We start from the raw sequence: 15,387 nt of genomic DNA on the forward strand, positions 1-15,387 counted from the left end.
ATATATACACAGACATGCCAACCCTACAAGGCCAACAAGAGGGGTTTGAAAAACTTCTGAGTGGAGTTTTTGCAATGTGAGAGGAGTATTCCTAAGACATGGTACCAATGTGATCGGATTGTAAAATGTAATCGTTTTGACTCACAACAGCAATACCGCCGTGCAAGACTAAGCCCTAGGCCTAGGCAGAAAATCAACACCACACCAATCACAACGAGTGTACCGTAGGCATCACCTACAGTAGTTTTGATTTCAAACTGACAGGGTACTTTCCGTTATTAACTTGCATGTTTGCATGTGTTTTAGCTTCTTTTTTGGAGGAAGCTCAACACAACTACTCGTTTTTTCAGTACTGCCTAGGCCTACATCCAAATCGCTCTCATCAGACTTCATTTTTGAAATCGTGCTTTACTAGACTGCTGTTACTGTTACGAAATCAGTAGACCATGGAACACTATACAGTCCAGAGTGCAGTGCAACACAACTCTGACATCAATTTGGCCAATGAAATTTGTTTTTTTCGAAATCAGTAGACCGTGGAGCGGGAATTAATTTTTCGTATACAGTTCAAAGTGCAACTGTGACAGCGATTTGGTCAATTTTTCTAAATCAGTAGACAGTAGAGCGTGAATTACTATTTCGTATACAGTTCTGAGCGCTGTTTCAAGACGAAATTAAGTGGTCTTGTTCTTACCTAAATCATAGGAAATGCGCAATTTATTTCAGCTGGCCAAAATGCGTAAAAAAGCGGAGATTTTCGACCCAAAATCGGAGTGCGGAGTTTTGCTTAAATAAACGTAGTAACTCCGCCAAAATTGGAGTGGTTGGCATGTCTGTATATATATGGTTTTAAAAGGTGGGAGGGGGATGTTTATGCGTGGGAGGTGTTTATCCGAGGGAGGCATATATTTTTTTTTTTTTGTGTAAAATGAATAGGCATATACTCAAATAAACGCCCCTTAATTTCACTGTAAATGTGGAACTAAACACATAATTACCGTAAAAATACCGTAAAAATTTAGTTTAGTCAACACCATCAGGCCAAACTATTCTATTTGTCTTAAATTATAAAATAAAAATGCTGCCCTCTCTTGGCAGACTTTTTTTTTACCTCATCATCAGAATCACTAGCTGAACTTCTGAACCCTCCAAGAGAATTATAATTATTTGACATCACCGAGTTGCTTACACCATGCTGCACAGGGACATCTGGGGTTGACAGGGGGTAACTGTTGTTACCTATTGAAAAACATTAACAATTAATATTTATTTCTTTATTTCTTATTGTTCTCTCATTGCCATCTAGTGATCATCATCATCATCATCAGTATAAATATTAGGCCCAAAAGCTTGTATTGCCTAGGTCCAATTGACCCAAAATATTTCCAAAGGAGCCAAACAATACTTAAAATGTAATAAATGTTCAAGCTTAAATTAATTCTTTTAAAAACTTAACCCCAGATAATAGTCCACTGGTTACCATTGCCGTGCCAATCTAAATGCATGGGGTTAGTAAAGCCCTGTTCAGACTATCAAATTTGATTTGACAAAAACATGTGACTTGCCTAAATATGGTCATGATGACATCACATCATGACCATATATAGGCACATCATGACTATATATGGGCATACTAAAACTTTTTTGTTGAACAAAATTTGATAGTGTGGACAGTGCTTAGGTTAAAAAAAAAACTGATCAACCATGATTTCGAATTTTGCTTGATAATTTAAACTTTTGGAAAGTATTAGAGGTTTTTTTGGAAAGTATTAGAGGTTTGCTGCTTTGTCTTACTTTTGTAAGCTACATAAATTCCTGTATAATTCAGCAAATTCTTTCATACCTTGGCCGGCCTCCCTGCGTGTGAGTGTGTTGTCGAGCTGTGATAATCCAGTGGGCGACATTGCTGCTCTGGCCTTTTTCGTCAAATCGCCATCCAGCACATAAGCCAGATCATCAGCCTCATTTTCAGCTGATAGTGATAAAAAAAATTCAATAATCAATTATATAGGTATTAATTTATAATAATAATAATAATAATAATAATAATAATAATAATAATAATAATAATAATAATAATAATAATAATAAAATACTAGAGTTAAAATGTTTATTTAAAGCCAGGCTCGGGGGGAATTTTTTTTTGTTGGTATGTATTGTATTTGTATTGTTGTATTAACAAAAAAAACTGTGACAGTTAATGAGAAACAAATTTGTGAATATTTAAAAACTGGGGGAAAAGAGTTTTTAAATATTCAAAAATCAATTGTACAACAAACATATCAAACATTTTTTTTTCCATCTGAAGCCTGGATTATAATAGGCACAACATAATCCACTGCATCCTGGGAAGAAGAATCAATAAAAGCTTGCTGGTCTGCCAGCTTTAACACAGGAGATGTCATACCTTCGCTTAAACTCTTCTCCATTTGAGGTCGTTCATCTGAAACAATACCAGAGGTTGTGGCAGAGCTACCGTGACTGACTACTGACCGGCGTTGCAACTCCTTCTTGTTTGAGACGTCGGTAAATGAAATCGTCATGGAGCTATCTAAATCAGACCACGAAACATCCGTACTGATGTACGATTCACGGTAGCGCTTTTTTTCTACGAATAGAAACACAAATGCTATCAATGAATGGTTTCACTAGGCATATATCATATCACATATCATTGTTTTGATAGGTTACTATAGAAAAAAAAAATCAATAAACATAAAAAATCGTTTTAATGCTAAATGCAACATTATGGAATATTTTATCTAGTTATTATTACTAAAGTTTTATCTAGTCACTAAGGTAATAATTTCATAGGCACAGAATATTAAGCATGATGGGCTATAAAACAGAAACGTTATTATATACTGTACTGTTAAAAAGTAGAACTGTTTTGATCATTAATAAACCAAGCGACTACTGCTGCCTAGTAGCTCTACTATGAAAATCAATTAAAACAATAATTATAGCACACACTATATCTTAACAACACAATATTTTAAAGCCTACTCTGAATTTTAGACAGTGTTGTTACATCCATTATTATTTGATAAAGGCAGTAGTGTATTAGATAAAGTCAATATCAAATAGAGGGCAGTATTCATGTTTTACATTCTGCATATTTCCACACTCACCTTGTATGTTTTCCCTTTTTCTGGCACGGTCAACAATTGGTTGCGTCTTCATTTGAAAAGCATGAGTTAATTTGCATAGTCTCAAGAGATGTTTTGATCTGAAAATCAGTGAACAGTGAAAGGAATGCAAATACAATATTTACTTTGATCAAATTTATGGATAAGAATATAACTGTGTGTTAAAACCTGGAAAAAAACTCCCTAAAATATTCAAATAAAACATTAAATTGTCATTTAAAATAACCAATTATGTTAATATCTACTTACTACAAACATTCTTAAAATTATTACAAACCAATTTTAGGATCTGCACAAAAAATTAGGACTGGTAATATTTATAAGTTTTTTAATTGGTGATCAAAAACTTTTCTCATCCTTATTTTCAGTTGAAGGCTAACAATTTACTTAATTAGATAAAGTAAGAAACTAAAATGTAGGATTTTATTATTGAAGTTTTAGCTGAGCAGTTGGCCAAAAGGTATTATTCCTCCTACTTGCACTATAAACCCTGGTTCTTTAATATTATTACTAGTATTTATTACCAATTTTACTATTAAAAAATTTATAATTTATTCACTTAAAATTTTTCTTGGTATTTATGCATTTATATGTGTCCTACTGAGTGTGTTTTTTGGTATGTTGGTTGTAAGACCTTTTTTTTCCTTATTCAATATATCACTGTTGTTGTCATTTGTCGTTTTATTATATTGTGTTTTTTTTCTTATTTCGGACACCTTGATTTAAAAGCTCTTTTGAATTTTTTTTTTTGGTTGTCCTTTTCATCACCGTATTTTATATTAATGTCCTTTTTGTCTTTTTTATTGTTGACAGTACATTAATTGATGAATAAATAAAATGAAATGAAAAAAAAATAAATAAATGAAATAAATGTTCAAGCCTGATCGCTCAGCTCCTTGAATAAGACTCACATGATAGCTGAGTCAAGGGAAAATTTATCTGTTTAGGTAGTGGCGCTTCTGTGGCTGTGTAAGGGTTTTTAGGATGACCCAGCCAACATAAATGTACCATGAGCACTCCCACGGACGAATACTGGTGCAAATGTACATTATTGTTAATATTATTAGCTCAATTACAATAGATATCTTCGTCATCATTTTCAATTTTCTGTCCTTTGTAACTGGACCATTTTGGAAAGCAGTACTACGTTAATGAAAATGCAATAGAGTACAGTAAAAAGAAAGAATGATAAATAATAACCCCTGATCTAAAGCATGCTTTTTCATATATAAAAGAATTTTTTTCATTTATATTAAAAGAATCCCATTGTTTTTAATTATTCTATTGGTTCTCTTACACTTGAACATGTCTCTCATCATAAAGATCTTGGTGTTATTATCAATTCCCATCTTAGACTCAACCGCCACGCTAATGCTGCTGTCTCCAAAGCAGATCGAATGCTCGGAATGATCAAACGTAACCGCTGGCACATTCACAATAATAAATGTCTTATTAATTTATATTGTTTGCTTATTAGACCCCCATCTAGATTTCTCCAAAGTTGTGATTAATTCTATTTCTTTGTCCAATTCTGTTAGGTTTGATTTTATCTGGTTTCTTTGCCGCTCCTGTCAATGTTCCCCCTCCGGTGTACACTTCCAGTCTCTTGGTGTACGTAGGTCTGTTTTTGATATTCTTTGCCTTTTCAGGTGTATGAATTCTTGTTTTGAATATTCCTTAGCTAATTTTTTCTCTCTTAATTCTAAGTCTTGTCGCTGCCACAGTTCCTTTTGTTGCCTTTTCTTCGTGTTTTTTTGCAGAGTTAAATCCACTATAAATGGTTTTATTTCTAGAATCCCTAAGCTTTATATACAGACACCTCTATTGATCAATTTCTCTGTTTTTAACAATAACATGTGTAAGGTTTCTTGGCCCTTGGCTTCTACATTTTTATTGTTTTATTGTTTCGTTTTTTAAATGATTTTTTTTTTACTTTTTTTTTGTGTCTGTAAATGTCTTACTGGTGTCTGTTTTTTGAGCTTCTCTTTTTTATATATGCATATTTATACATACATTTTATAGTTAATTCATTCTGTAAGTAGTGGGTTACCCACTGTTGGGTGTGATTTGAAATAAAATAAAAATAGTAAGGTCTTTTTTAGCTTTATGTCTTAATTCCATTCTAGTTTAGATTATTACTAGTATTATTATTAATAGCTACATATAGTATCAATTGCTAATTAGATCGTTTTTACTCACTTGGCTTCATTTCCGGTGTAGTAATTAATTTTCCTTCCATCAGATACTCCTTCAACTTGAAGTTCAAATTTCTTTTTCTGAAAAAAAAAAAAAATGTATTTGCCACAATTTGTTTATTTAATACAAGATATCCAACATCTATAATGAAGTACTGAATACTGTAATAAATTATTGTCCAAAATAAAAGAAGGAAATGCATTTGAAAACTGGCAAACATTTAAAATCACAGCACTGAATATTAAAATAGTTGAACTTGCCTAAGTTGAATACAAAATGACATTGAGAAATTGTTCGACTTAATAAAAATAAAATTTGACTTATGGTTAATTAGTGGAAAACACAACCTGGCTATTAGGCATCTTCCTGGAAGGTTATTTAGCGTATATCTCCCGATTATATTGGCAAATATAATATTATATGCTTTACTTATATATTTTAATATAAATTTTGGCAATGTGTGTATCAAAACAAAAAAAATCCATTTTTATAACCATTTGAATCTGACTTACAGATGGTTAATTAGTGGAAAACACAATATCTAGTTATTAGGCATCTTCCTGTAAGGTTACTTTGCGTATATCTCCTGATTATATTGGCAAATATAATATTTTGTGCTTTACTTATATTTTAATATAAATTGTACTTGGCAATGTTTGTCTCAAAACAAAAATACATTTGAATGATTCTTGAATCTTGAAAATATGTTTTTTAAATCCAACAGAAAGCAAACTGGGCATGTTTTTGGTTGAACTTTATATATTCATTGAACATTGTGGATCAAATCCTTCTAGGCACTTTCAATTTAGCTCTATTGTGAAAAACTATTCCCCACTAGACACATCCAAGTACTTCAGTGTGACAAATTTTGGGGTAAGGATTTATATAATTTTCACTTACTAAGTGGATATATATTTATCTGTGTTTAACAAATGTAAAAAAAATTCTATTTCTAAAATAAGCAATAGTTGACTCTTGATTCCAAAGAGTTCATCCATAGTATGTTTTCTATTTTTTTTCCCCCCACTGTGTGACCTCCTACCATGTAACCGGTAAGACCACCAAATGGAGTTGCCAGTTACAGACGTCAGCATTTTACGCCGTACCAAGTACATACAGTACTGATGTTGGCATTAGCAGGTTTAAAACCGGATGTTTTTTTTTATTCTTCAAAATATCTGATTTATTTATGACTATGACACATGTTCAAATAATAATAAAGAGGAGGAATGAAATTACCAGGAAATCTAAGCTCCTAAGTTGGGATAAAATCATGGATAAAATCAGATAATTTCAAGGTTTAGAATACTGTATAGCATAAATAATGTACAATACAACAATATCATATTATTATAATAATTGTATATTTATATATCTCATGATGCTATGGTAATTCTAATAGATCTGATAAGCTGAAAAGGACAAATCAGTTAATCAAATCAAGAAAACGAAAGTGGTGTATAGAACAGAAGATAAAAATAAAAGTAAACGGCAAATGAAAATAATATTGGACAGGTCCAGTCTTTGTATCTCAACAGTTTTAATAATAGCAAAATAATAGCATGTTTCTTATATAAATATGTAAATTAAACTGTATTGAGGTAAACTGAAAGAGATCTCTCATGTGTGATAAAATGATTTACCGTACATGAACGACTACCTCATGGCAGCTAGCAATATCTGTTGGAGGTACATGAATTGAGCAATGATCGATCAAACCCGACATTAGGAAATGAATGTGGACGAAAACTTACTTGGAAAACAAGACGTTTAATGATATTCCAGGCATATTCGCATAGCAAGTATTTTCCCTCACCAGAATCCTATAGAAGCAAGAAAAACAGTGATTATTTGTGGCGGATTAAAGTGGGGCATTAGTATTTATTTAGCGCCTTTTCTTTAGGTTACGAAGAGCTTTGTTTTTCCCAGTCTTTAGGTCCACATGTTTAAGTGTTGCTATCATATTTGTACAGTAGCAGGCAACCCTACCTGGTACCCATTTATACTCCTAGGTGAAGAGAAGCAACGCAGATAAAGTGCCTTACTCAAGGACACAAGCAAAGTGCACAACGTGGGATTGAAACCCAGAGGTTGGGAAACCAAACTGTTCCCGTTGCACTAAACTGCTTCCACATAATAAATACCACATATTTTTTATTTATTAGAAATTTTAACAGTATTTACAAAGGACACATCATTCAATTTTTGCTTAATAGATTTGCAATAAAACAGATTTTAAGTACTTTTATCATCTAAAATCTTTGTAACAGTGTTTAAGCAAAAGCTAAATTTTGCTAAATATTTTCATTCAATATTAGCCAAAAAGCTATAATTGCTTATAGGGCTATTCTTTTGTTTTGGCTAGATCAAATTTCTATTTGGCTAATTATTTTCATACCGAATTAGTCAAATTGCTAAATAGTGTTTCGACCAGCTTAAACCACAAGTTAAATATCTAATAATTTCACTTTATTTATTCTGGACTTAAACAACAAAATAATGCATGTATATAAATATGAACAGTAAGTATATAGAATAAAGACTAAAAAAACACAACCAGCAATGCAAACAATTCATGGAAATCCCAACACACAAATGGCAACTAAAATACATCAAATTTACATTGGATTAAAACAGAATTGTACAAATTGAATTCGAGTAGTTCGTAGAAAGATGGGACTAAACAAACATTTAAAAATAATGCAGAAAAATTAAAATCAATAAAGTTAGAAATGAAAAGAATTGTCCTGAGTAAAATTTTTACTATTCTAGTATATAAAGTATAATAAATACCAAAATATAATAATCAATAATTTTAATTGAAATGGTTGTAATAATAAATATAATTAATTTTGTTTATTGAGTTCCAAATGTTCACACAACCCTAAGGAAAGTGTAAGTACAAACTAAATTTAATTTCATAAACAAAACGTGTAACCCATGATGCCTAACGTTTATGGAATCTTGCAATACTACGTTGTAGACAAACGTGAGGAATTTATCAAGATGACACAGCCCTCGGACCACTGACTGAGCCAATTTATCCTCAAAGTATGCAGCGACTGGTATTTTAACTCATCTCAGAAATCCGACTCCAAACGGCAACTTAGCAATTTTCAACATTCATTACTTGCACACTTCATTCAGTTCATCAATATCCGCATACCATTTAGATAAATCATTTACACACGCATTTATCTATTTGATTTCATTTTCAGCCGACAGTAAGTGAATCACAACTTGGAGAAATAAACTCAGTGACCTTCAAATAAACAACGTCTCAATGTGGAATTGTTTTTGTTTGTGAGACACAATATTTGAGCCAAGCACTCTGGGATTGGAAGGCAGGTCCCTTAACCACAAGAGCTAAGTTCCACTTATACCATCAATATTCACTACAATTCTTATGCGTCATAATTGCATTCACAGACTTAAATGTCAACAACAATACACCATGTTTACAGATGATTACTGTATTATGAAATGTGCAGCTAGTTTGGGAACATGAAATATTTGGCCCTAATAAACGTGCTATGTGAATTACACCAAATTTATTAAACGATGCTTCTTTCGTTTTCATCAACACAAGCACATTGTACGCAATTCCATCAAGAGATTGACATGCATAATATTGCTTGCAGACTTGAATCAATTTCGTAGGCCCCCTGCCTGTAAGAATGCTCCAAATAGGATTTCATAAATGCACGCCTCTGATTCATACCACTAACCTAAATACCAGAGAAATTAAATGGAATGAGTAAGGATTGCTGCTACCAGGCCCTGAAGCGCTCAACATTAACAAGCATTGGATGAGTCAGTTGGACAGTGCTTGACAATCCTAGGCTTCTAGTTATTAAAAAAAATAATATCTAATCAAAATAATAAGTGCACTTACTGATGGACTACATTTAGTTTCTATTTATTCGTATTGCTGTTATTGTTTTAGAAATCTTAACAAGCTGTGTACTATTAAAGCAACCAACATTAATGCCAAATAAAGAATGTGTTTTCATTTGGATATAAACAGTATTTTTCATTTGGATTTTTTGAAAATGCGAAAGCTCTTTTTTCTTTCTTTACCATACACATAGTAACATACATCGCCACCACCTCAATCGGGACAGGCCAAAACCTTCCCCATCCCTTTCTCCTCTCCCCAATTTTCCCTGATTCTTCAGATTAAAAAAAAGGAGAGTTTTGGGCATAATATGTGCAAAAAAGTTCTTAAAATGTCCAAAAATTTCCGAGTTCTTGTAGGTGCCATGGGCCCCCCTCAGTACACACGAGTACTTCACACCTAGATTCTGTTAATGTCAGTCGAATATAGTCAGACCCTTGCAGGGTAATCCTGGGTCTCTAGACTTTCATTATGGCGATTATGTTACTGTTGTGGTCAAATTTTTGAATAAAATATATATGAAATGACTGACAATTATATAACAAACATAAAAATTGAACATACTATTAATCATATTAATGAAAACTAAAATAATAGCAGTGAACACCAATGAAAATATTTTGCTACAAAATATGAAAGGCAATGACCAAGAAACACAAGAATTCAACAATAAAAAAAAACACACAGACGTGACAATCCCTTTGTGGTAGGCCACCACCCTTAATTTCCATGGATGGAATTTGAAAGAAAAATATCGGCCTCCACAACCACTTCTTAGCTTAGATTAGCAGATAAGCATGCAAATGTTACTAATAATGAATTGGTAATAATTCCTCCAGCTGTTTCTGCAAATAAAATCACCTTTCTACCACCCGACAGGTTTTAAAAATCACTGTTCTATACCAGGTAGTTGGCTGACTAAATTCTACATACAAGTGAGCCTTAGGTGCCCTAAGGCAGGGTCACTGACCTCGTAGAGTTGAATGCCCCGAGTACAAATACCAAGCCAAATCGATGGAGTCTCTTCAGTCTTCACCTGCAATGAGGGTTAGATTTCATAGGTATGTATTTTTTTTATACTCATTTTATTATTACAAAAATAAATATAAAATTTTAAAATTGTAGATATGGAAATTACTTTATAATTATAAGCATTTTCAAAAATATAATTCTCATATAACAGTACAGAATATATTAGAAAAGCTTTACTGTTGAATAGAATAATTGTTAAAATATAATTTACATCATATACAGTGCATCATTCCAATACGACCTCTATGTACTTCACATATGCATAGTATACATAGTGGGATTTATATATGTTCTCGCTAACTGATACGAAAAGGAAAGGAAGAAGATAAAAACTAACTCTTGAATCGAAAACCTGAGAAACAGATAAAAGCAGAACTAAGATTACCCCAATCATTTGATACAAATCTCTGGGAAGAAAAATGTTGCAGCTGGCAAGGCGAATGGCCGAGCAGTTAAGGCAGAGACACAGCAATGTACATCTATAATGATAATGTCGGCAGTAAAAAGCGCTATATAAATCCAACTACATACACAACATTGCTTTGGCAATCAAATCTACCAGGTACCAATTTTTTCTACTGGGTGGAGAGAGGCAAGCCGTACAGTAGGTCATACTGCCTTGCTAAAAGACACAAGAGATATACACCAAGATATTCTACTTAGCCTATCAAAATTTAAGTCCAGTTTCAATTTAGTCTCTGGCTGCCTACATGTTGTTTGTCTCCCTACCCAAGAATATGAGTACTTTGTATTTAAGTTCAAATGAAAGATGCTTATTACCAGCTGCAACAGTATGGTCATGTTTTTCACAAACCCCGCTTCCCCTGACCAAAACCAACCTACACCCCTGTAACAGTATGTAATACAGTAGTTACTCTCTCTCTTGGTCACTTGTTCTAATGACCGTTGTAACAATATTAATGACCTTTATAAAGGCCTTGATCATTTTAAACTATACAGGACCCACATATTATGTGGGAGTTTAGTTGTTCTTAGTCGCAAGTGAAACAATTATATAAATTTAAAGTAAAACAAATTTAACATTTTTTAAAATTACCTTTTTTAGCCGATATAGGTGCATTGTATGCTCTATTGTTGTAGACGCTTCTCGAATGAAGGCTTTCTGCGCGTATACTTTGGTCGTCCCCCGTTGATCACGATGCATCATGGGAACATGTTTCAAAATGTAAGACTGCCCTCGCCTTCTAATTACCTGATAAAATGATGTAACAAGTTGTATTATGTTGTACATCATTGATTGGTAGTATTGTTCAGTTAACTACCTGTTGTTCGCTTGTACTCTTTAAAATATTTAGAAAATACTTCATTTAAAATTTAGAGAGCTCCATTAAAATTTCTCTTTTGTGCATAACCTGTTTTCAGATGTTGTTTGTTATTTGTTAATATTTGTCTACACCTTTGTGCCATGTTACCGAAGTATGTACTTCAAGAACAAAATGAATGATGTTATTATGATGGTATTCTAGCCACAAAAAAAAATGTATAAATTTAAAAACTTACCCATTCTGGAAAATATTTGTATGGATCAAAGTAATGAGCCTTGTGGAGTTCATCTGAGTAATTGCCCAGGTCAGCCTGTAGTGCATAAGATGCAAGAACAAAGCAGGCTTCTTCGCGGAACAGTACAGGTGCTGATAAAATATTCTGCTTTAACTGCAGGTAGTAATGGTGACGCGTTGCATCATCCCTAAAATTCAAAGAAGTGAACATTAGTGAGTTTCGAAATATGAACCATGTATTCAATAATACTAAAATGAAGTGAAATACATTATATGATGTAAGCACACAGTCTTTTCGAGAAGTTTAAGCTGTTGGTCCTATGTACAACCAAACATGGCCTATCTGTGCATGATAAAAAGGACATAGTACAGTTAAACTTGCCTAAAGTTGAATAATTTCAAAGTTGATCTTATTTTACATGCCTAATTGTTGTGTTTTCCATTAATTAACAATCTGTAAGTCAAATTTTATCTATTAGACGAACAATATTTCAATGGAATTTTAGACTTGACTTACTGTAGGCATGTCCAACTGTACATTCTTCAAATAAGGGAATTGTCTCTTGGTACTCTAATTAATTACCACCAGGGCTGGTGCTGCATTGCAGCTGCCATACAGTAGATCCCAGACTCCCATGGGAACAGGCCAAATTGCCTATTTACTCAACTAGAACTGAATTGAATAACTTCCACACTGTGTGATTGTAGAGTTATTTCAATAATAACATAAGAAAAGTTTAGGCTTGCTTGCAACATGACAATGGAACCTCAAACTGGGGAAGAGCTGCGATGAAATAAAGAGATACTGTACTATATATAGATACCCTTATATATAATGCCTCATTGGTTATTTATTTAACAATTACAATAACAGGGGTTCTACAGTGTAGAATGTTTATGCAATCACGTTGCTGCATTAAATGCTTGATTAGGTTTTAAAGATAGCAAGAACAGCATGCTGCGAGTTAGCAGCATGTTTTATCAATCACTGACAGTTTTCAATCAGATTCCATCCCTGCAACAGTTCTAGGAGTTTTCAAATGGTGGGGGGATGATGGGGAGGGGGCCACGAAGGTGCAGTGGGGGACTGGACGATCAAGCGAGGGGGAACTTGGTCGTGAAATAAGGTGATATGAGGTGAACTACTTGAGTATGGCTTTTTTGCTTGTGACATTTTCAGAAAGACTGGGAGGGCGAGCTTTTTTTGGTAGAATATACACCCCTAGATATATCACTGCACTTAAATTCCATTATTTACATGCTGTAACCAGGATTTCTTAAGGGAGAGGAAGAATAGTTTTACTGTACATATTAGGGTAGCTGTTACAAAGAGATCTGATGTGAACAATTTAATAATAACATAGCTTGAAATACTTTATTTTTATTCCGTATTGACCATTCAATTCTGTATTAACTAATGAACAAAAATGCAGGTATACTTTATTTACATTTGAACCCAGGCCCTCAAGAAAAGTAGGTGAGCACCGCCAAGCCACAGGCCACTCTATGGATGCAATAAACCTTTCTGCTACAACCCACCCATTGGATATTGTAGCTAAGGTCTTACAAAACAATAACGTTAAAATGTACATAAACATGTGCATTTGTGGGAAAACTTGCATGTTTACTGGACATGCGCGTATTCCTGACACCGTTCTGATTGGTTCATTGCTAGAGTAAGTTGATTGCCACTCCGAAAAGATCCATTATATTATGGACCTGTTGTACAATTATATCTTATTTCATCCACGCCGCACAGTGACCAAAATCACTATTTACATGCTTTACTGTTTTATCTGTTCTTTATAAAGAACACTTTTTATTGCATGGCACTGTATTCCGTGGTGGCTCTAGTGAATTTTGGCTGGAGAATGGGGAAGTTGTCAGAAAAGTGGTAACAAATTTCCAAAGAGGTCAAACAGGTTCTAGGGAGAAATTGAAAAACACAGAGCTATTTAAAAGTGTTCCAGATTTTCAAGAAATGTTAGGGGACAGAGAGGATTGGCCTTTCAAATGGGGTTTAATCTCTCTTCCACTACCAGTTATGGCATTTAATTTTCAAGGAGAAAATAAATGATATATGATATGATACCACCTTGGTTTTGGCCTAATAAAATGAGGCATTTTTTCAGGCAAAAATATACTACCAGAAAGCATTTCACTGGCAACCATGCATGGAATTTGATATTGCCAGGAATCTGGTATTCACAGGGGAGCACTTTGACCTAGAACAACCCCTGTTTAAGCAGGTAGTTGAGAGGATTTTATGTGTCAAGGGCTCTGTTATAAATGGTCACTAAACTGGGCTAATAGCAAGCCCATATCCTGAAGACCCACGTGCAAGTCGAGTGAATGATTGCAACATATGAACTGAGGCAAGGCGTTGGGTGTTGCTAAAATGCACACAAAATTAAAAGTTTGCAAAAGTAGTTGACAAGATTACAAATTATTTATCTGTATACTATTTAGATATATGCACTTGAACAACTTCAAAATTTATTTCTTTTTAAGCAGGAAGTTGTTCCACATTGAGGACTTCATAGTTTCTTGCTATTGCTACTATATAAAGTATTACTCTCATTTAAATAAAGTATAATAATTAATACAATTTTAAATAATAAAATAAAAATGATTCAGATTTAAAAAAAAATGCTAAACCTACTTTAACAGTGACACATGCTCTACATACAATTGCACACGAAACCACACTTGAAGAATCGGCTTCCCAGACTTGTCCAGACCCTAAAAAAAAAATTGTGTTAGCGGCAAAAAAGTTAAATGGAAAGTTTTTTTTTATTATTCAATATTTAACACAGAGGCTCCTCACAAGTCACAATAAAAAAAAATAACAATTAGTCTATATTTTCTTACTTAATGTTATAGAAAAAGGAAATAAGTAAAGTTTATGGAAAATCTATTTCATACATGTATATGTTCTTATACATTATACATTTAAAAAAAAAAATTTAAATAGGAAAAAAAATAGTAAAAAGATCCAAAAATAAAAAACATTACATAAAAATTTAAAAAAAAATTATATTAAATATGAGTCTTTGGCTAAAACATGTGTAACAAGTGTGTCAACGTTTGTGAGAAGTTCTTTTCTTTGCGTTTGAATTATATGGGAAGTTAACGATTAAAAAAAACCCAAATACTATGTTTCAAAAATTGTAATCTCATTTACGATAGGGTTTTACTAAAGCTCCACACAAAATTAGATTGGAAAAACTATTAGACTAGAAATTGCAAATTGCAAGTGAGGTGCTGCGAAGTAAAACTGCATAAAATGTTCTTCGAACAAAATTATTTATGCGAGTCAAGTGAAAATAATGAATAATAAAAATATAACAAATAATACGAGACACGGCCCATTGTCTATATATAGAACAGCGTTGGTACCGTGTACAATAGTGTTTTGCTGCAGTGACATCTCGCTGCTGGCGACTCGCTGCTGCTGGCGATGACTCGCTACTGGCGAATCGATCTGCGCATGTGTCTAAAATGGTATTTATTTCCGAAAACAGTATGCCAGTCTACAACAAGCGTCGCCTAAATGTAATAATTAGCACGTTGAAATAGGCTAGTAAATAAG

At 33.2% G+C, this 15,387-nt stretch overlaps 1 protein-coding gene across 1 annotated transcript in view; it reads right to left on the minus strand.

Annotated features, from left to right (window-relative positions):
* LOC117120088 (FERM domain-containing protein 6-like) overlaps positions 1-15,387 on the minus strand; it is a 35,723-nt gene that overhangs the window by 5,519 nt on the left and 14,817 nt on the right. The window contains exons 5-14 of the mRNA XM_033265090.1: positions 14,458-14,537; positions 11,797-11,983; positions 11,333-11,488; positions 10,214-10,279; positions 7,100-7,168; positions 5,349-5,425; positions 3,132-3,229; positions 2,408-2,608; positions 1,844-1,972; positions 1,112-1,239 (exon numbers count right to left, since the gene is read on the minus strand). Of these exons, the coding sequence (XP_033120981.1) occupies positions 1,112-1,239; positions 1,844-1,972; positions 2,408-2,608; positions 3,132-3,229; positions 5,349-5,425; positions 7,100-7,168; positions 10,214-10,279; positions 11,333-11,488; positions 11,797-11,983; positions 14,458-14,537 (1,191 nt within the window). The remainder of the gene's footprint in view (positions 1-1,111; positions 1,240-1,843; positions 1,973-2,407; positions 2,609-3,131; positions 3,230-5,348; positions 5,426-7,099; positions 7,169-10,213; positions 10,280-11,332; positions 11,489-11,796; positions 11,984-14,457; positions 14,538-15,387) is intronic.

This window comes from Anneissia japonica, unplaced genomic scaffold (genome assembly GCF_011630105.1).
Source record: "Anneissia japonica isolate Jap-2015-1 unplaced genomic scaffold, ASM1163010v1 scaffold401_len1656234_cov178, whole genome shotgun sequence".
Lineage (NCBI taxonomy): Eukaryota > Metazoa > Echinodermata > Crinoidea > Comatulida > Comatulidae > Anneissia > Anneissia japonica.